This window comes from Xyrauchen texanus, chromosome 9 (genome assembly GCF_025860055.1).
Source record: "Xyrauchen texanus isolate HMW12.3.18 chromosome 9, RBS_HiC_50CHRs, whole genome shotgun sequence".
Taxonomy (NCBI): Eukaryota; Metazoa; Chordata; class Actinopteri; order Cypriniformes; family Catostomidae; genus Xyrauchen; species Xyrauchen texanus.
In genome coordinates, this window is record NC_068284.1 from 30,185,277 (window position 1) to 30,206,699 (window position 21,423).

The 21,423-nt window shown below is 37.6% G+C and overlaps 1 protein-coding gene across 1 annotated transcript; it reads right to left on the reverse strand.

The window, feature by feature from the left end:
- Window positions 1-410: 410 nt before the first annotated feature.
- On the reverse strand, window positions 411-16,573 carry LOC127648585 (uncharacterized). Its single transcript, XM_052133234.1, has 10 exons — window positions 15,940-16,573; window positions 11,678-12,494; window positions 9,050-9,523; window positions 7,400-7,548; window positions 7,014-7,230; window positions 5,503-5,662; window positions 5,268-5,359; window positions 4,496-5,171; window positions 2,432-2,546; window positions 411-1,090 (listed from the first exon to the last, which is right to left on the reverse strand). Exons 2-10 carry the CDS (start codon window positions 12,450-12,452, stop codon window positions 1,004-1,006), a joined length of 2,745 nt encoding a protein of 914 aa, XP_051989194.1. The 5' UTR covers window positions 12,453-12,494; window positions 15,940-16,573; the 3' UTR covers window positions 411-1,003.
- Window positions 16,574-21,423: the final 4,850 nt, after the last annotated feature.

Consider the following 21,423-nt stretch of genomic DNA (forward strand, 5'->3'; position numbering starts at 1 on the left):
ATATCACTTTAGAAAACATGAATTTAACCACTGGAGTTATATAGATTACTTTTATGTGGCCTTTATGTACATTTTGGAACTTCAAAGTTCTGACCACCATTCACTTGCATTGTATGGACCTATTTAAATTGTAATCAGCACAAGAAAGAAAGTCATACGCATCTTGGATGGCATGAGGGCAAATAATTGATGAGAGAGCTTTCATTTTTGGGTGAACTATCCCTTTAATATACTTCCATCAATTCTTTCAGATTTAAAATCAAAGAGCAGCTGTGGTTATGGTGGTTGCATCTGAAATAAAGAAATACAAATAGTTGCGGCTCACCAAAAGACCACTCCACACTTGTGCACAGGGTGCCTCACTTCCATAAAAATATACTATATCCCATACACCCCCCAATACAAACTTGGTGTCTACTCCCAAGTTTGCACCTAAACACACCAAAATAACAGTGATGACAAAAAAGGGATGTGGGGACACAATCAAATGAAAAATTTTAAAAAAGAAAATGCTTGGGCACATACAATATTAAACAACTTGCTCCTCTCACCCCTTAGTGATCAAACCAATGACCAAATATACCAAAAACATTCCAGAAGTTCTACTGAATTGTGAATGATCAATATTTCCATTACTGAAAGCTAAATGGCCTTTAATTGTTGGCTGGGGGTAAGTAATGTATGCTTTATGATGTGGTAAAATTTTTCAGAAACCCAGGCACAGTTAAAAGGACTACATACCATACACCAGTTTAAATTTTGCTTCTCTATAATCAAAGAATTAAGATAACACCCACACAGATTCCTTGTGTTAACAGATGTTCTGTGCTGAAAACAAGAACTGTTCTCATCCTGTGTGTACAAACACACATACAGACACACACACACAAAAACACATACATACACACACAACAGTCTTTCTGAAAACAACAAAACCTCTTGAAACCTTGAAAGTTGCACATGCTTTCTGTAGCACACAAACACACTCGCTGCCTTTATTGTGTCATAAAGGAACCTTCAGCAGCTTTTTGTGAAGATACTGTTTCACTTCCTCTATCCCATTCAGCTTCTCCAGCTCCAGATAGGGTAACTACAAAAGAACAGCAAAATGAAATGAGAAATAAAAAATTATTATACATAATTTCACTAACAAAATAGTGCCAAAAACACCATAGTACTAGTTTTATGGACATGACACCATGGTATACTTTGAAGTACTTGGTTATCATGTATTAGCAAGGGAAATATAAAATTACAATGTTATTATTACCATCTGATACTAATCACTGTACCATAGTACAGTAAAAAAAAAAAAAAAAAAAAAGGAAAGCAACAATAATACCATTTTTAAAAAAAAATTTTTAAGGGTTTTACATAAAAATCTAATTTCACATAAACCTGATGTCAGGCTAACTACAGTATAGATACTAATCTTCAGTCTGAAAGAATAAAAATGACTAATTATTGAAAAGTAATGCACACCTCGAGGTGGTAATGTGACCACAATAACCAATAATTCAACAAGCCGGAGTCAATTATTCCACTTATACCATGGGCACCACACCTTAAGACATCATTCAGTGTTTAATCTCAAAACATTTTAGATTTTTGTCACAAAAATTCTCTTCTAATGAGATGATTCATCGTCTTGCTTTGATACAGCCCAAGTCTTCGTTGTTAGTTTCAAAACGTCATTTTAGAACTAGTAACGGCTTGTGCTGGTTTAAGTACTTACTGGAGCAACAATGTATTGTGTGTGTTTGTGAGCAGGAGAGAGAGAGAAACAGAGATTGCATTTGGTATTATCTGTGTTTGCTGTAGCTCTTGTAAGCAGTTACATCACTTCAAATTGCCAAGATGTATGTTTAAGTATACTTCTCAGCAACAACATCACCATTCTTGTATACAGCTTTCATATTGCCCACAACCGTTTTATTAAGTAGCGGGGGTCTGTTGACATCAAGGCAATGTGTCAAGTTCGTGAGTATGTATGTATGCGTGAGGGTGCTTTCCACAGATATTAAACTTTTGTATTGATCAAGTTGCGGGTGCGATGAAATCAAGGCTCTGTGTGTTGGTCACAACTCGAGTCTCTGTGTTTGTGTGTGTGTGTGTGTGTGTGTGTGTGTGTGTCAGTGTGTGAGACAAGCGCAAGAGTGCAAGGGCAATTTTCAACAGAAATTGAAATAAATGTAAGATATTATAGACATTGTTTGTTGTTCTTATCCAATTTACTTAACCAATGTCTTTATTTTGTATGGTTATTTTGCTGTAATAGCCTGTACTGCTATTTTAAATAATTGAAATAAGACCTGGAACCACTTCATAGCCGTGCGTTTATTGAAAAATAATTGCACACCTTAGAACATCCCTCAACCAATCAAAATCAAGCATTCAACAGACTTGTGGTATAAGTGCATGTAATTTTTACCTGTAGTATAATGTAGCCCAGCAACTGCAGGTGGCGGTCTCTCATGGCCCTGGATCCGACCAGTACATCAGAATTATGGCAATAATGCCATTTATCATTTACTGACATTATAACCCTGCATATGTTAAAGGACAGATAGCTTGTGTTAAAGATGGTGAGCAAAGCAGTCAAGCCCACTTTCATTCTGGATAAATGTGTAAGCCAATAAAATTGCTGTAATTCTTTTTCAGCCATCTTGGTTCCGGAAATAGTTTTTACATTTATTTCTTCAATAGGCAATTCCAATGTAAAATCCTTCATAAAAATAATTAAAAAAAAAGTTCTAAGCCATTATACAAACCAACCAGCTCTTCCCATAAAGCATTGCGAATTATGTAATTAAATATAAAACTATTGATTTTATGTTGAGAAGTATAAAAACATTATGTTATATATGTGCATGCGTGTATATATATATATATATATATATATATATATATATATATATATATATATATTACACACACACGCTGCCAAAAATTAGGAATAATGTACAGATTTTGCTCTTATGGAAAGAAATTGGTACTTTTATTCACCAAAGTGGCATTCAACTGATCACAATGTGTCAGTCATATACAATATAGTCAGGATATTAATAATAAATATAATAATAAAGTGAAAAATGTAGATTACAATTAATTCAAAGCTTAAACTACTTCAAAATGTTCTCATCAAAAAATCCTCCACGTGCTGCACTAACAGCTTTGCAGATCCTTGTCATTCTAGCTGTCAGTTTGTCCAGATACTCGGGTGACATTTCACCCCATGTTTCCTGTAGAATTTGCCATAGATGTGTCTTGTCGGGCACTTCTCACGCACCTTACAGTCTAACTGATCCCACAAAAGCTCAACGGGGTTACGATCCATAACACTCTTTTTCAGTTATCTGTTGTCCAATGTCTATGTTTCTTTGTCCACACTAACCTTTTCTTTTTATTTTTCCGTTTCAAAAGTGGCTTTTTCTTTGCAATTCTTCCCATAAGGCCTGCAGCCCTGAGTCTTCTCTTTACAAGAGAGCCAGTTGTCCTTTGTCTTTGATGACTGTAGTGAACACCTTTTTTGAAATCTTCATTTTCCTTTTCCCAATTTCAAGCACTGTATAGACTTCAGTCCTCAATACAATGATTGACTGATGAGTTTCTAGAGAAAGACATTTCTTTTTTTGCCATTTTTGACCTAATATTGACCTTATGACATGCCAGTCTATTGCAAACTGTGGCAACTCAAAAACAAACACAAAGACAATGTTAAGCTTCATTTAATGAACCAAATAGTTTTCAACTGGGTTTGATATTGTTATTTCTAGTACCAAAGTTATTTTCTAGTACCAAATTAGCAATTTAGCATGATTACGATTAGCATGAAGGATAAGGTGTTGGAGTGATGGCTGCTGGAAATGGGGCCTGCCTAGATTTGATTAAAAATGACTTTTTTCAAATAATGATGTGAATATACTTTGTGATCAGTTGAATGCCACTTTGGTGAATTAAAGTACCAATTTCCTTCCGAAACAGCAAAATCTGTAAATTATTCCAAACTTTTGGCCATGCCAGTGTATTATTATTATATATATATATATATATATATATATATATATATATATATATATATATATATATTTTGTGCTAAATATTCAGGTATTTACAAATACAGCATATACATAGTTTGAGAGTGTAGGAAGACCAACTTGACAGCATCATTCATAATAGCTGCACTTGTTTGATTGGTAGATCATGGGTAGTGTGGTTCCTTACCAGGAATTATGCAATTAAACAAAATTTGTAAAAACAAATTATGTTGGAATAAAACAGACTGATGGCTTCAACAGAAGCATATACCATCGATTAACATCCTCACAGCTCATGGTAGGTCTGTATTTAAGGACTAGTATGTTATCGTTAAAAATGTATTTGCCTATGGAAAAAATGAATGGGATCTTTCCTTCCAAAACCGACTGTTTCATTCGGTTCATTTTGATCAGTCTGTGTTAAGGTTCAGACCTAACTGGCAAGCCTTCAGACTGACCTTTTCAATTGCTCTCCTGTGGTCTGGTCAGCTTCTGGGTTTTCTAGGTTGTGAAGCTGCAGTGGAGAACTGGCCACTACATTGCTCTCGCTACCCTCTGGGTATGTCACTCCTTCATAAAATGCAGTGATCTCACAGTCTGGCCCAGGGATTGCTCCAGTTGAGATGGCAGCACCCCCTTCATCCTCCAGAATTTTTCCAATTGAGAACTGGAAGAGGGAGTCTTGTGGGGCAACGGCCCCGGGAACAGAAGACCCTGCCTGGGTCAGGCAGTCTGAGGGGCTACTGAGGGTGGAGCTGTCCTGGCTTTCCAGAGAGTGCTCCTTGGCTAGATTTGAGTAATAATCTGAAGTATTGTAATATGGGTTGTAGTCCAATGGTACAGTTCCATTAGGACCAACTCTCTGAGCTGTTGCTCCTGCTGTTTGGGGGCGCATGTGAGTGGAGAGGAAGGCAGACTCATCTCCTGATTGTCTGTCACCCCCAACCACCAGTGAAGGGGCAAAAGGGGAGAACTTCTGGAAGTCAGTAGTGAGAGCTGCGACAGAGCCAGACCCTTCAGGAGATTTTAAGTTTAGTATTACACATGGGATTGAACCTGTGCCTGATGATGCTGCTGGTGCCCCAGTCCTGATAGGGAGAACACGGCCTATGCTGTCGATCCACAGCAGGAAATCTGCCATAGGAGAAATGCCCATAAATTCCATTTAAACTCAAAAGTTTGAATGCAAATGTGGTGGCAGAAATGGTTGCATTATAAAAAGGAAAGAACCTGTGTAATATCCTGGTGCTAGAACTTCATCCTGTTTGTAGCAATGCTCGCCAACAAGCTGCCTGAGTGCCTCTGCAACCAGACCTTTATAACTGAAATACAAACAATACACTCTGAGCTCATCATTAACATTTCCCTGAAGTTTCACGGTCAAATAAAAGTTTTCAAATTGGCATGTCCTGCCATCCAAGAGAGACTGCTTTTATTGATGAAAGCACAGTATTGTCAGACTCACCTGTATTTGCGGTTCACCTCATCTGCAGTTAGTGCGCGATCAAACATGAGCACTTTATGTGATTCCTGAAGGCGGGGTCCAGTGTAATCCCTGTATTCCAACTCTACAGCTGCATCCAATAGTGAAAGGTACCGCCGTACAATCAGGGCATACGGACTGTCTACAAGCAAGATACAGAATAGATTTAAAGGGATAGTTAACCCAAAACTTTTAATTCTCTCATCATTTACTCACCCTCATGTCATCCGTGTATGACTTTCTTTCTTCTACAGAACACAAAGATTTTTAGAAAACTATCCCAGCCTGTTAGTCATTACAATGCATGTGAATGCTGAACAGACCTATAAAGCTAAAAATAAAATCACATAAGGCCACATCAAATAATCCATAAAACACCAGTGGTTTAATCCATGCCTCCAGAAGCGATATGATAGGTGTGGGTGAGAAACAGATCAATACTTAAGTCACTTTTTAATATAGGTCTCCGCTTTCACTTTCAGAATGTGAAAATGGAGATTTATGATTAAAAAGGGCTTAAATTTTGATCTGTATGGATTAAACCACTGGAGTTTTATGGATTATTTTATGTGGTCTTTATGTGATTTTAAACCTTGAAAGTTCTGGTCACATTCACATGCATTGTATGGTCCATAGCTGAGATATTCTTCTAAACATCTTTGTGTTCTGCAGAAGAAAGAAAGTCATACACATCTGGGGTGGCATGAGGGTAAGTAAATGGGAGTATTTTTGTTTTTGTGTGAATTATTAAACTATCCCATTAAAATCAAATTTAATTATAGAAGGGTAAAAGAATCATTCACTCATCCACTCTTTCAACTGTATATTTGGGTCCAAACAGGATGAGTTTCATTACTGTATTTCACTACAATTACAATGAGCATTTGTTTTTTAATTTAATTTGGATAAATGTGCCAGGAGTAAATTATCAAGAAAATAATGTCACAATGTAAAAAATCTTGATGATCCTAAAATGGTCTTTTCTATGCGCAATATAATTTCTTATTTTTTTTATTTTTATTTTGCAGTGAAACATACCCAGACATTTCAATAGACTTTATTTTGTTTATTTTGTATTGACTGAACATGACCCAGATATTACTTTGCAAGATTCAACTATAAAACTTTTTTATTTAATTTTGGTGCTGGGTTATTGAGTTTTAGTTTCTTTTTTGGCACTTTGTATTAACAGACAGGCTAAAGAAAATGATGTCCCAGATAATAATAATAATAAGATATGTACAATTTCAGGAATTTCAATAGTCGAATGTTTCGTAAAATCGCTGATATTCATTACATTTTAATACTGCAAAACACAGAAGACTCCAAGTAACATGCATTTTTATGCATGTGGTGTCTCTTAAACCTGTAAAAATGTTATGGACACTGTTAATATTGTTACGGTCTCTTTAAGAACAGAGCATCATGTAACATTGAACATACTGTAGTTCTTTAAAGTTTTGTGGAGTTTTGGAGAGATAAACTTAACTTACTGGTGACATTACTGATGAATGATGGAGAGAAGACACGGTGCAAGACAAGCCCTGGAAAATGACCCAGCTGGAACAAGGACATTAGGATATTTACGGTGGCCAGGGGAGAGCTCAGAGCCTTTAGTTCGAGCGCCATCTCCAATTTGGAGAAGAACTGAGCCTCATTTGCCGGTCGATAGCTCATACGACTGAATGGGAACACAAGCTTCTGGATCACCTAGACAGAGCAACGTAGGTTGAGAGGGATACATTTAAACATTTGAGACAATACGTTGACATACGTTGATCGTTTGGTTTTATCACCATTACATAAAACAGAAAAGAAAGTTAGCTAGATTGTTTTACTTTGGGCCAAGTCAAAATACACTGACAACAACCTCTCTAACCTTGCTGTCCAAGTATTCACCCTTCTTGACCAAGAAGTCAGCAATAGTATCCAGCAGACGTGTTTCTCTGAGACGATGGCGAGCGATGTACTTGGCAATGAGAGCCATGGTGTAAGGTGTGATGCTTTCAACCTTTTTAGGCAACTCCTCTGAAAAAGATAAAAGGATTTGCCTTCTAGAATCAACACCAGAGCTTGAAGGTTGGCCTACAATTCCCATTAACTTTCTGGCAACAAGATTTTTTTCAGAAAATATTATCTAAATTTAGCTTTTTTTTCTTGAAACCAAACAAGTTTAGAAAATGTGTCTAATTGCCAGGATGACTTACAAAATATTGTCAAGAATGTCATGTTGAGTTAGGGCTGGGAGATTAATAAAATCTGAATTATCAATTACATTTTCCTTCCAACGATTATGAAAACAAGATCATTGAGATTAAACGATTATTGTGCCATTTCGCAATAAAACACCCTGCCGTTATAACGTTAAAGCAACTTTTATTAAAAGTTAAAATAATAAGGAAGCAGGTTATGAACATAATTTCAGAAACTGCCACTTCTCTTCACGGTCAGTGCCTTGTCTATAAATTGCGTGAAGTGACCGGGAAAGAGATCGAATCTTCTCCTGGCCGATGCACAATCTGGTGCAGGATGCTCGTCACTCACGTTCGTTTGCTGCAGCTGGATTATAACGTGATGGCTCATGACGTAGTGAATCATAATATATGTCACGTTAACCGTGTGTGTGTCTTGTCGTGAAGAAAATCGGCGATTCAATCTCTATAAAGAAGAGAACGTTTGGTTTTTGTGAGTTAAAGATGGATCGAAGTGAACAGAAAGGTGAGAGTGTAGTTTTAGCCCATTATACACTTGAACAAAATACATTTTGATTAGTATTTTTTGGCTTGTTTTCTAAAATAATATCCAAAACCCTTTTAAAACAATGTACGTTTACATTAGGAGCTATACTGCAGAAGAAAACTTGTTATCGGAGAATGATGAATACAATAACAAGGGCACGACATTAACGCTTGTCCGGGACAAGTTGATTTCTGAAGGGGCAAGTATTGGTATTGTGATAACATATAGCCTTTATTGTACATGGTAGATCTTGCTGCAATAACATGATAAAAAAGTAGATCTCATTCCAGAGAAGTGTGAGCACCCCTGCTGTAAATGATATGTATGTATGTATGTATATGTATATATATATATATATATATATATATATATATATATATATACACATATACATATATAAATAAAACAGCCTCCTCTCCTACCCAGTGCAGTTTACATTTCAAGTTCAAGGATATTTAGTTAAAAAGACAAGTTTGTTTGATTTATTTTTAATAGTTCAATAAATGCATGATGTTTCCAAAGCCAATGAGTAATCGTGTTAAATAATCATGATCTCAACATGACCAAAATAATCGTGATTATGATTTTTGCCATAATGGAGCAGCCCTATGTTGAGTAATTAATTCACAAATCGGTCATTGCTAACTCTGGTTCTAACCAGTCAACAGAAAATGACACACAACATGATTGCTGTTTTTACATTTGATTGTTTTCAATTTCCGAATGTTCAATTGGACACTTGCTATGAAAAGTGCTATACAAATGAATTGAAAATAATTTTTAAATTCACCTGCGAGGCTGCTCACAAACTTCTCCTGCCTGTTCTGGTAGAAGAGGTGAGAGCTGAAGATGAGCTCAAGGCTCTTGTTACTGGCTTCCCTTGCACATGCTGACAGCATCTCATCTAGCAGGGCCATCTCATGGTCCCTAACGCTGCTAACACTGGCCAGGGTGTGCTTCACCAGCCGCAGGATCTTTCGGTTCACAATCAGCTGTTCCGGGGAGGCTCCATCTGCCGCCCGCAGTGCTCTCCACTTAGTGCGGTAGTAAGAAAGCAGGAGGAAGAGCGTCTGGGGGTGGCGCTCCCGCTCAATGTGCTTCTCTAGCCCAGCAAGGCACGACTCGATCAAGGGATGCTGGCTGGACGGATGCAGCTTCATGCAGCTGCTGAAAACCATAGAGATGTCCTTTTGGTTGAACTGGGACAGGCGAGCCTGGGACTCTTCCTCTAGCACCTGCACAATCTGAGAGTCATTGGGCAGCCCTGAAAGCAGCAGAGAATACATAAATTAAATGATACAAGATAGCATTTATATAATAAAATCAACAAACTTCAGTTACAAGGTAGTTGATATGTCAACCAGTGTCCTGCAGTGTAACATACTATATTTTATTCGAAAACTAGCATGTCTTTACACTGATCACCCACAACATTAAAACCCCCTGCCTAATATTGTGTAGGTCCCCCTCGTGATGCCAAAACAGCACCAACCCGCATCTCAGAATAACATTCTGAGATAATATTCTTCTCACTACAATTGTACAGAGTGTGTGAAAATCCCAGGACATCAGCAGTTACAGAAATACTCAAACCAGCCCATCTGGCAACAACCACCCATGTGATTTTCTAATCAGCCAAACATGTGGCAGCAGTGCATATAATCATCATGTTCACATCAACATAATTTTGGCATGATTGTTGGTGCCAGATGGGCTGGTTTGACTTCTGTAACTGCTGATCTCCTGGGATTTGTGAATGGTGCCATAAAAATCCACTGAGCAGCAGTTCTGTGGACAGAAATGCCTTGTTGATGAGAGAGGTCAAAAGAGAATGGCCAGACTGGTTCGAACACTGACAAAGTCTACTGTAACTCAGATAACCACTCTGTACGATTGTGGTGAGAAGAATAGAATCTCAGAATGGGGACATGCACAACACTAGGCATGTGGTTTTAATGTTGCGGCTGATCGTTGTGTCTTAAAATTGATTGAGACTACAAGGAATATCTGTACTTTCAAAAATTCATGTCATACATTAAGATTAAGTTGATTAAAAATGGTGACCAGTTAAATACCCTACAAACCCAAAATGCTACAGCAACAACGAAAATGAGAAAAATGTGGATAATAAAATAGTCTCATTCTGAAACTCAGCATAGCTGAGGCAAACCCACCAGTCAAAGGACATATCATAGTCTAAGAGACCCAATGTCAGTCATAACCCAGTTTTTGACTAAATGTATAGTTACTATATAATGATCGGCAGGGCTATACAGCATCTAAAGTATACACTTTCCCTTATACATACAGTAATTTTGAATTTTAACCATAATCTCAGCCTCAGACGGCATGACCAAGGTATGTTCTCCAATCATCTGATGCTTATAGCACACAAAACTGGAAAATGCTTTCTACATCAACTCAGCGCAAACCTAATTGGCTTGTTCGATGGAACTTCCACGATTAGACGCACACAGGATGCTTTATCAGTCTCGCATGGAAGGCAAGTTATGTTCACAAGGTGCTGAATTGATCATGTGAGTGCTTTTGAGGATGAAATAGTCACAGAATTTGCCTACGTTTGCCATGTTAGTGACATTTAAACTTTTAAAGATATTCATAGTTCCATATAAGGCACGTAGCAGAATGTGAAGTGTATATCCACAAGCAGAGCTGCATTTTCTGAATTGTTTACTCTTAGTTATGTCTGTGAAATTCTCTATAATGAGTTTTCGGTGTTGTACTTTATTGCGATTGTATACACATTTTCTGCTTTTTTCCAGAGTGTTTTCTGTGCAATCGATCGTGGAGACTCGCATGCCATTGTATAATGTTTTTTTCCCCATGTCGGTCTTTTATTATTGTATGATAAATATTCGATAATCCCGCTCCAAAGCACTACAATGACAAAACTGCCTGGAATTGGTCGCTTAACGTGTAATTTAGATGGCTTATCCTGTCTAAATGGCCAACTGAAGCTGCCATAGTTCCCAGACCTTTGCCATAATCATAGGTCTGGCTACCCAAGACTATTTTAAGGTTAAGTCAAGATGCTGAATAAAATAAAAAAAAAAATTGATGTCCAAGTTATTTGTCAACTACCCAACTAAAGTGTGCTTACATGCACACCAATAAGCTGATAACTATCACAAATAAAAAATAAGAAACCTGCATTTAAATAAGATTTAAAGTAGTCGGGTTATTCATTTTTTTAATGTCAAAATGTAAACACCAAGCACACTAGATAAACTGTTAAGAACACTGATAAATGTGTTCACAAGCAATGCAAAAACGGGTAATAGGCATGCATACATTTGCTTAAACCACATATGACCATGCTTCAATAATGTAAAGCAGTTTAAGGCATTTAGAACGTGCTCGGTCACTTTAGCCAATGGTCTAAACTTGAAGTACTCACCAAGTGCAGCAACAGCATAAAGGCAGTTAACAATGCTGAAATTGTCAAACTTGGAGCAGTCATTGACAATGGCATCACAGAGCGTCTGAAAATCCCGATTATCCAGAATTTTTCGTACGCCGCTCTCCCCCGAGCCTCCGCCAGCAGATGAGTGCAAAGCTCCTTCACCCGCTCCTCCACTCCCAACCGCCTGACCACCAGCCTGCTGAAGTACCAGGAGCTGACCTATCTTCTGCAGAGCGATGGGGTAGTGATTGTGCGAGACCTTCCCTGGATTCTGGGTGACCCAGCGGAGAACTTCATCCACCATGCATGAGCGATCGATCAGCCGTTTCATGGTGAAGAAGGTGTCGTAGCTCATTTTCTCATGGATGAAGTTCCACGTCTTTTTCTTGCTGTGGTGGAAATGTGTATGGGATTGATAGTGCGGAGGAGGGAGGTGAGTGACTTGTGAGTGTGTGTGGTAGTGCTGGTGGGTCTGAAAATGAGGCCGGTGGGCATCTAGACGAGCCTGATAAACGGGTGAGTAATTTTGAGGATGATGGACATGTGAATGATGTGGAGGAGGAGGAAGTGGGTGATGGTGGTTCTCCAGCATGGGCTGCCCTCCTCCCATTAGGCCGATGCGACGACCTGGCTTGCCCCCACCTCCACCGTACATGCGTGTGGTGTACATACTAGTGAGAGCACCTGGACTCAGTAGGCAAGAAGGCTGGTGGGGCAAGGAGAATCTCCTGCAGGTTAAGAGGCCAAGGCGAACAAGCAGCTCCAGCATGGTATATGGGTGGGTCCAACAGTGAAGCTCATGAGAACACTCCTACAAACAGAAACATCATCCTATATCAAGCACACTTCACAGCAAACCTTCCCAAATTACTGTGATTTCTACCTTGATTGGTTAACTACACAACCGTGGCTTTTAGTTCTGAAATATAAGATGTAGTTTTATGGTTTAGCGTTTCAACAAACTAAACTCATCTCCACACTGAGTCAGGCAGGAGGTGCTCTTTCCACAAATAGATGGAAACTTGAGACTGATGTACCCTTTCAATCAGGGCTCCTATAATATATTTATCCCAATTAAAATGTGAAACAGTGTCTAATTCATAATTATTTCTAAATTAAAAAATGGATATGTAGTTTTTTCCTTGCCACAGTTGCTTTTTAGCTTGCTATGGCATTAAAGGAACGTTCTGGGTTTAATATAATTTAAGCTAGCATGTGGCATTCTGGTGATTACCACAAAAAATAATTCTACTCGCCCCTTGTTTTTTGTCGTTGTTTTTTTTAAAAACACTTACAATTGAAGTGAATAGGGTAGGGATGTGCTAGGGTAGTTGAATAATCGACTAGTCCTCCAACAACTGAGTAATCGATTTGTGGGGTCAACTTCTAACAATAATATTTTTAGTGGTTTTAATGGAAGCTCTCAAAATAACTGAGATGCAACTTCTCAGAGCGTTTTTGTGTGATAACTTGCTGTGCTTAACAGTGACAACAGTCAGCACAGTAAAACCCTCTGCAAGAAGTTTTGTCTCTTTAACGCTTTAGGGTTTTTAATGTGCTGTTGTTACAGCAAAGCATTGCATCAACGAAACATTTCAAGATGAACATATACGGAAATGAAATACTCAGCTGTGAGTAATATCCCCGTATTTGTGAGGTGCTGTGGAGAGATTAAAGTGATAATTCATTCAAAAATGAAAATTCTTTCATTATTTACTCACCCTCATTCCATCCCAGAAGTGTATGACTGACTTTCTTCTGTAGAGCACAAATGAAGAATTTTAGAAGAATGTTTCAGCTCTGTAGGTCCATACAATGCAAGTGAATGGTTGCCAGAACTATAAAAGTCCAAAAGCACATAAAGGCAGCATAAAAGTAATCCATACGACTCCAGTGTTAAATCCTAATCTTCAAAAGCGATATGATATGTGTAGGTGAGAAACAAATAAATATTTAAGTCTTTTTTTTTTATTATAAATTCTCCACCCTGCCAAGTTGATGGCGATATGCACAAAGAATGTGAATCGCCAAAAACAAGAGAAGAATGTGAAAATGAAAGTGGAAACTTATAGTAAAAAAAGTACCCACAGATATCATATCACTTCTAAAGATATGTATTTAACCACTGCTACCTTTATATGCTTTTTTGTGCCTTCAAAGTTCTGATCACCATTCACTTGCATTGTACGGACCAACAGATCAGAGATATTTTTCTAAATAAATTTTGTTTGGGTTCAGATGAAGAAAGTTATACACATCTGGAATGGCATGAGGGTGAGTAAACAAAATAATTTTTGGGTAAACTATCCCTTTTAAGTCTTTTCCTGATTCTGTCTGACACTGCTTGAATAAATCGTTGCAGTAAAAAAGGTTTCAACTGCACAATATCATTAAGTATATACGTACCCGCAATATTATCATGCAGTTCTGCGCTTTTGACTGCGCTGCGAGAATCCAAAGCTCTTTGTTTACATTCGATAGCATCATTCTATGTTCAGGATGCACATAAGTGGTTTTGTGCTGCTCTGTATTGGAGTCTTTCTTATTTTTGACTTTGATAGCTATGTGCAATAAGATGTTATATTTATTAAGTCTATTTCTTTGTTAAATATCCATTAAACACCATGTTAACGTCCAGCACTTAGCATCTGTATATCCTTCTGAAATGTGTCTGAATGGGGTCACGTGAACGTAACAGAGCATAATTATACATTATTATCCTCAACACTGACTAGTCAACTAGTCATTCAAACAAACAACCGACTAGTTGATTATGAAAATTTGAATAATTTATATTTGAATATCTAAGTTCATAAACATTAAAATACACAAAAGATTTTAAAAGTAGTGCCACAAGAAGTAAACATTACACATGGTAACATGATGTTAGTGTGATAAACTGCTAATTTTCCTTATCTGTAGGGAATCTAGGGATGGGCATTTTTAGTCATTTTGTAGGAGAGTACTCCAACACATATGATGACAAGTAATCAATTACTTAAATGTTTTAATTTAAGTCCAACCTTCAACCTGGCAACATGTTTTTTTTTTTTTTTAATGAGCACTATACATAGACAGCAACATCAAGATTAAAAAATAAATAAAACTAAACAAATTTGCACTCACACTAAAAACGTACATTCCAAGTCTTTTAAGGTGATACAAAAACATCAAATAATGACTGCATTTTTGGGGGTCAGCTAATCCTTTAACAACATCATGCATCCACAGTGCCAACCAATGCAGTTGTAAATAGCAAAATTTAGTTGAGAGAAGCAGTTTTAATTTTATGCCCACAGAAAGCAGTCACTCAGAAAAATACAATTATAATATTCTAGTAGTTTTTTTTACTAGTTTAATATTTAAAGCTTAACGAGTACTCGGATAATCGATTACTCTACTTATCTGTGTAAAGTTATATCCATTATTACAACTTTGTTGTAATTTGTCATGACACACAACATCAGTAAGCCCCGTAATCTGGTAAACGCCACAATGTCTGTAAATCAATCCCTGATCATGTTAACACTTATAATATTAAAATTATTAATAATATTTGGCTTTACATTTTGTTTATTTATGGACTTGCCCCATTCACTTCCATTGCCAGTGCCATTCCACAACCTCAATTTCTTAATAAAAATGAGGAATACAATTTTTGTGCCAATCAACATTATGCTGCCACAAATCCTGTCAATTGAGCTATACTTGAATTGAAACAGGTTTTGTGTCGAACTCCTTTTCCCCGTCGGGATCTGTTTCCCGCCCAAAAGAGCTGTATGGGGGGGAACCGTATCTGATGGTAACATTCTTCACTGTCAGTATGTGTTCCCCAATGCACAAACCTAAGCCTAACCCTTCCCTTCCCTACCCTACCTACCATAACCCTAACCTACACTACCCTAACCTACACCTCATACCCTACAGGGGCCAGGGGGAAACAGATTCTGACGGGGAACACAATTCGATACAACACCGGAACATTCATTTAAGGCACAGCTTTATGTAAAGCAGCTACACAAAAATAAAATCCATGTGAGCTCTTCCACAATAAGTCACTTGGGAATTTATGGACCAAACCAATTTCTTAGACACGGAGTCCAATTTCTGTAAAAAGACTCTGAAATTACTAGTGTATCATCTGTCAATGCCTCACGTAAGAGTGTCCAAAGCTGTAAACTACAACATCTTCATTGAAAACTTGTCATAAATATAAACTACACTTTCCGTAATATTGTTGCTAAAGGAAAGCTTACATGTTTATCTCAGAGGATGGCGGATGGATGGATGTGCAGGGTCAGGAGGAGGATTTCACCCGCAGGAGATGGTGGCATTGACAAAGAATATTGCACTCCACCCAAAACAATTCAACAGCTCTACGGCTAAACAGGGGATTTAAAAAGAAGTCTTAAATAAAGCGTTCACGGGGCCTGGCATGTTGTAAAAGGAGAATTCGAGCAGCATCTGGTGAGGCCCCCGGAAGAGCAGCAGCTGAGCGCTTGTTTACCAGCTGCTACACTGATGATTTCACAGTATCTGGCAGTTGAAGCTAGAGCAATTCTGTTTAAAGTCATGAAATGGCAAGTGTTTTTAAATGTGGCTAGTAAAGTGCGTGTATACGGTGCAATCCTCAAAGCAGCACTTAATCAACATGCACGTCCCTTTCCCAGGTGCTAAAGTCGAACAGTGTTTCTCAGTGAATGTAATTCTAAAGCTGTGTGATGAGAACTACTACACCACTACCTCTACGATCTTAATACAGACTCATACAGAAGACTCATCTCCTGTCGCCGCGACTGACACATCTGTCATGTCTTGTAACCTCAGGATATACAGCTTTCTGCTACACTCCCCTTGCACTCCGCCAGTGGTCGTCTGACGCCCCGGTGTCCGCCATGCTTCCGGAAGTCAACAGAGGCAGATCGGAAACACGTGTTTGCTAGACGCAGATCGTTTATTTGTAAAAGACCCCCCTATTTTATTTTTAAATGCTTATAGTACACCTATTTTAGTTTATTATATTTTCATTTATAAATACTTATAGTACAAATATATTATTTCATAAATACTTATAGTACAATATTTTAGTTTATTATATTTTCATTTATAAATACTTATAGTACAAATATACTATTTCATAAATACTTATAGTACAAATATTTTAGTTTAGATTATTTGTACTTATAAATACTTATAGTACAATTATATTAGTTTAGTTTATTTGTATTCATAAATACAGTACTTATTTACTACATTGCAAATATTAAATTATATAAAAACTATTTTATTATCATATCACTTATAGTACAAAAATTTAATTAAAATATATATATATATATAAAGATTCCAATTCCTGAATAACATTTTAGGGATGTAAGATAATTACCAATTAAATATTTTATAAACCTAAAAAATAAGGTTGTCGTTATAGTTATATATAGCTATGATGTTATTTTTTATCATATATAATCAAATAATTTATATTAAATAATTTTAGATGGAAGCTAAATTACATTCTAGAAAGCAAAAACAAGCACACGGAGACAAACATTGTTGCCCTATAACAGAAAAATGGAAATATGTTTTCATCCTGTATGCTACATTTTTTATTTTGAAATAATTTTGAACAGGTGCTACATTCTCTCTCTTGTTACAATACTACATTTACATTTATGCATTTGGCAGACGCTTTGATCCAAAGCAACTTACAGTGCTTTTATTACAGGGACAATCCCTCTGGAGCAACCAGGAGTTAGTGCCTTGCTGAAGGACACAATGGTGGTGGCTGTGGGGTTTGAACAAACACCCTTTCTGATTAACAGTTGTGTGCATTAGCCCACTACGCCACCACCCCTTGTTCACATTTTCAATCCCCCATAAGACCATATCTTGTTATTATTAAATATTATTTATGTTTTCTCACAACTTTTCGTTTTGCAAATGAATCCTTGTTTCAGATGGCCAGTCGAAAAATATTTTTTGCTTCTCAGCTTAATACTTACTGTGCCATTTTTTACTTGACATTCCCTCCGATGGACTCTTTCTTGTCACATGAAGTGGGTTTTAATAACACATGCACAATGATCTTGTCATTATCCTGTCATACATGGAAAGCTACCGGTAATGTTATTTTGCATAAAGTATAAAAGTATAAAGATGAGTATAACGTACATTTGATAGTACAAATATTTATATGAAGAACTTTAAGACAGAGTGATCACAATATTAAACACAGACATTAAAATTATCAAATTACTATATTTCACCTAGACATGACATATTTAAAATAATGAACTTACAGAACTTAAGAAAATCAATGTGTTCAGGATATTGAGGATCCACATTGGCCTTTTCTATTGCCTTGTCCATGATTTCCTTTAATTTTTATGTAGTTCATCATATTACTCATTTCCCTCTGTTGACCCCCCTGTTTGTAATACATCAACAAAAGCAACCCTTGCATTTTGAACATTTACATTTATGCATTTGGAAGATGCTTTTTATCCAAATCGACTTACAGTGCACTTATTACAGGGACAATCCCCCCGGAGAAACCTGGAGTTAAGTGTCTTGCTCAAGGACACAATGGTGGTGGCCGTGGGAATCGAACCAGCAACCTCCACTGTACTGAACAGTAACTGATCTGCTGCGCTGTTTGCTTGCTGATCTTATTAAAATCTATAAGTCTGGCACAGGAATCCGAATGAACAAGTACAATATCAAATAGAGTTAAATCCGAAGATCAAATGTTAAAATGAGTTTAATAATAATAAAGATTGGAACATTAATATATCCTTGGAAATTTGTATAATTGGAGTCAGATAAAATAAACGGGGATCATAAAATGAATAACAGTTATTTAATTGGAACGAAATAACTAAAACTGAATGCGCACGATAAGACAGAACGCGCAGGAGACCTTCAGCCATGCCATTGGATACTGTTCTTGGGCCAACTCTGCGATAACGAATGTCATAAATCTCACACAGAAGTGCATCCCCACCTGAGACAACACACCCTACTGAGCAAGGACCATAAAACACAAATCTCACTCACATCTGCCCCCTCTCACCTCAGGTCAATCTAAGGACACCAAAAACGTTATGACTTATCCTGTTCTGTAATGAAAAAGTATACATGTTTGGTATCATTCAAGAGGTATCAGTGCAACTGGTAAAACGGTCTAATTTCCTTTCAGCAAAGTCAAATCAGCGCAGCTGTAAATACCTAAAGAATTGAGATCTGGGAATCTCAAAGTGTTGAAACAAATTTTCAAAAGATTTAAACACTCCACTCTCATATAGGTCAGAGTGTAGTAAGTAACCCCCTCACAATCCACTCTGACCAGCAGAAAGGGGAACTTTCAAAACATAATTTGGGGTTAAGCTATATGCTTGAGGCAACATTTAAATAAACGCCCGATTTAAACACTCTGGACACTTTTGTCCATAGCGCGAGCAAATGCGAGATAACGGGGTGTGACTTAGCAACTCCGGTTAGTTTAATACAGCGTTTCTCAACGGGGGCGGTACCGCCCCCTAGGGGGCGTTTGGACAGTGTTGGGGGGCGGTGTGAACGAGGCAGCAGAGAGGGGGGCGCTCAGGCACAAATGGGGGGCGTTACTCAGAGGTACTCAACAGGCGGACTGTGCAAATATCTTTTCAGCTCTTCTCCTTAGCCTATGTCTTCGTCTTGCTCGGATTACTGCTGCCACTTCACCAGGAGGATATGCCAGAGAGCCGCTTCCTAAATTACACATGCTTTTAAGAGGCGGAGAATTTTCAGCGCAAAATAGAGGCGCGCTTTCACCGGCTTTTTCTGTACATAACGCGGAATACATAATTAGGAGCATAATTAGTGCTCAGGGCTCACACTAATGACCGTAATTAATTAAAAAAAGTGGCTATTTTTGACGTCGTTTTTTCTTCGGTTCAGTTCAGGTGGCCGAGCTGTTGTCGTCTTTGTTCGTCATTTGAAATTAAATGACCGTTTGTAGGCTATTCAAATTTGAAGCCTAGTATATATTGCCTAATTGAGTGCGCAAACGACCGCTGCTTTTTCATTGGCCATTTAGGTTAGTTACGTTATTGTTCACGTGATTGGTTCATCTTAAAATAAATTGTGTGTGAGCCTGAATTTGTTTGAATTTCTAAATACATTTGCAATACCTTTCAAACAATCCATGTGTTTTTGCATTTTTTTCCAAACACAATATTACTCAACTTTAGGCTTTTACATGTAGTTTAAATACAATAAGAAACTTCTGTTTCAGTTTTTTTTTTTTACCAAAAAAAAGAGGATCATGAAGAGGTCAGGGGGGCGTTTGTTCAAAAAAGGTTGAGAACCACTGGTTTAATAGAAAGGCTTTGCAATGGCAAAATAAGGGCAAGAACTTCCTGTTCAATAGAAATCCAGGGATGGTCTATCTCTGGTGGAAGCGACCTTTGAGCCAAATGTCTGAGACCGCATGCATAATAATAAAACAAAATCTTGGGTAGGCCTAGACCTCCTTTGTCAATAAGGCCTGTTATGTTGATCAGACTCTGGAAGAGCTCATCTAGCAATTTCACCATATCTCTGCCTTCCTCATGCTCAGGAATTCCAACAATTTGGATGGTGTTGCAATGGCTATGATTCTCCAAATTCTCCAGTTTTTCCCAAACGCATTGCTAATCCATTTTGGTCACTAGCAGATTAGCAGCTAATTCCCTCTCCGAAGACTCCAGATAATCGATCCGTTTCTCAACGTCCGACAATCTTGTAACCAACTCAGAGAATTTTGTCTCCATGGAAGTTATCGATCGACGTATTACAGCAAGATCTTCCAAATCTGCAACAACTTTCGTCTGCATTGCGACACATTCATATATTCACTGCATATTTCTTTGAGATCACCGTCCGAAATGAGACCAGTGCTTCCAGCCTTTTGATCCTGGGAATCATCCAGAGCACATAAGTGTCTTTTAATATCTCCAGAGCCCGAGGATTTAGACTTTGACATATTGTCTTCCTAGAACAGTAAATAATCAGGTTGTATCTAATCTCACAATTCATGACAAAAATTTTAATAAAATGTGCAAAATGCACAGAGCTCCCTGTTCACATCTGCTCCTCGGACTACAGCTGCAGTACCTCGGCACGCTTGCCATTATGCTATTGAAATTATAATATATTTATTATACATCTAATTAATATAAGATGCACTGTTGAAGTATGTGTCAATAATGATTTAAACTGCTAATTTGATACATGAATTAAAACAATTGTGTCAGATGTGAAGGAGGAGGAAAATTAACATGTGTCAGGTGCTTCGACCAAAAAGACTTCCACATAGGATACTTCTGTGTTTCCTTGCTCAAGTGTTCTCGGAGAAGCTTCCTCGATCCTTGCAGTGCATTTAGAGAATTGATCCATCCTTCATTATGGTGAACTTCGATCGGTTTCCGGGTCACGGTCTGAAAGACAGAGGAGTGAGGAAATGAGGATGCACATTTTAGTAAATGAGAAGCACCCATGGATTAAACTACTGGAGTCTAATGGATTAATTTTATGCTCCCATTATGTGCTTTCTGGAGCTTCAAAGTTTTTGTCACCATTCAGATTTATTGTGCTGACAGAGCTGAAATATGTGTGCGTGTTCTGCAGAATAAAGTCATACACATCTGGAACGGCATAAAGGTGAGTAGATTAAAGAATTTTAATTTTTAGGTTAACTATACTTTTATGCTGGTTTCGCATAT

Coding starts and splice junctions, on each gene's coding strand:
- LOC127648585 (XM_052133234.1), bottom strand. CDS start 12,452: ATGCTGGAGCTGCTTGTTCGCCTTGGCCTCTTAACCTGCAGGAGATTC. Junction 5,172..5,267: donor AGCACCAGGATATTACACAG/GTTCTTTCCTTT, acceptor CTCCTATGGCAG/ATTTCCTGCTGTGGATCGAC. Junction 1,091..2,431: donor TGGGCTACATTATACTACAG/GTAAAAATTACA, acceptor GTTCTTTTGTAG/TTACCCTATCTGGAGCTGGA.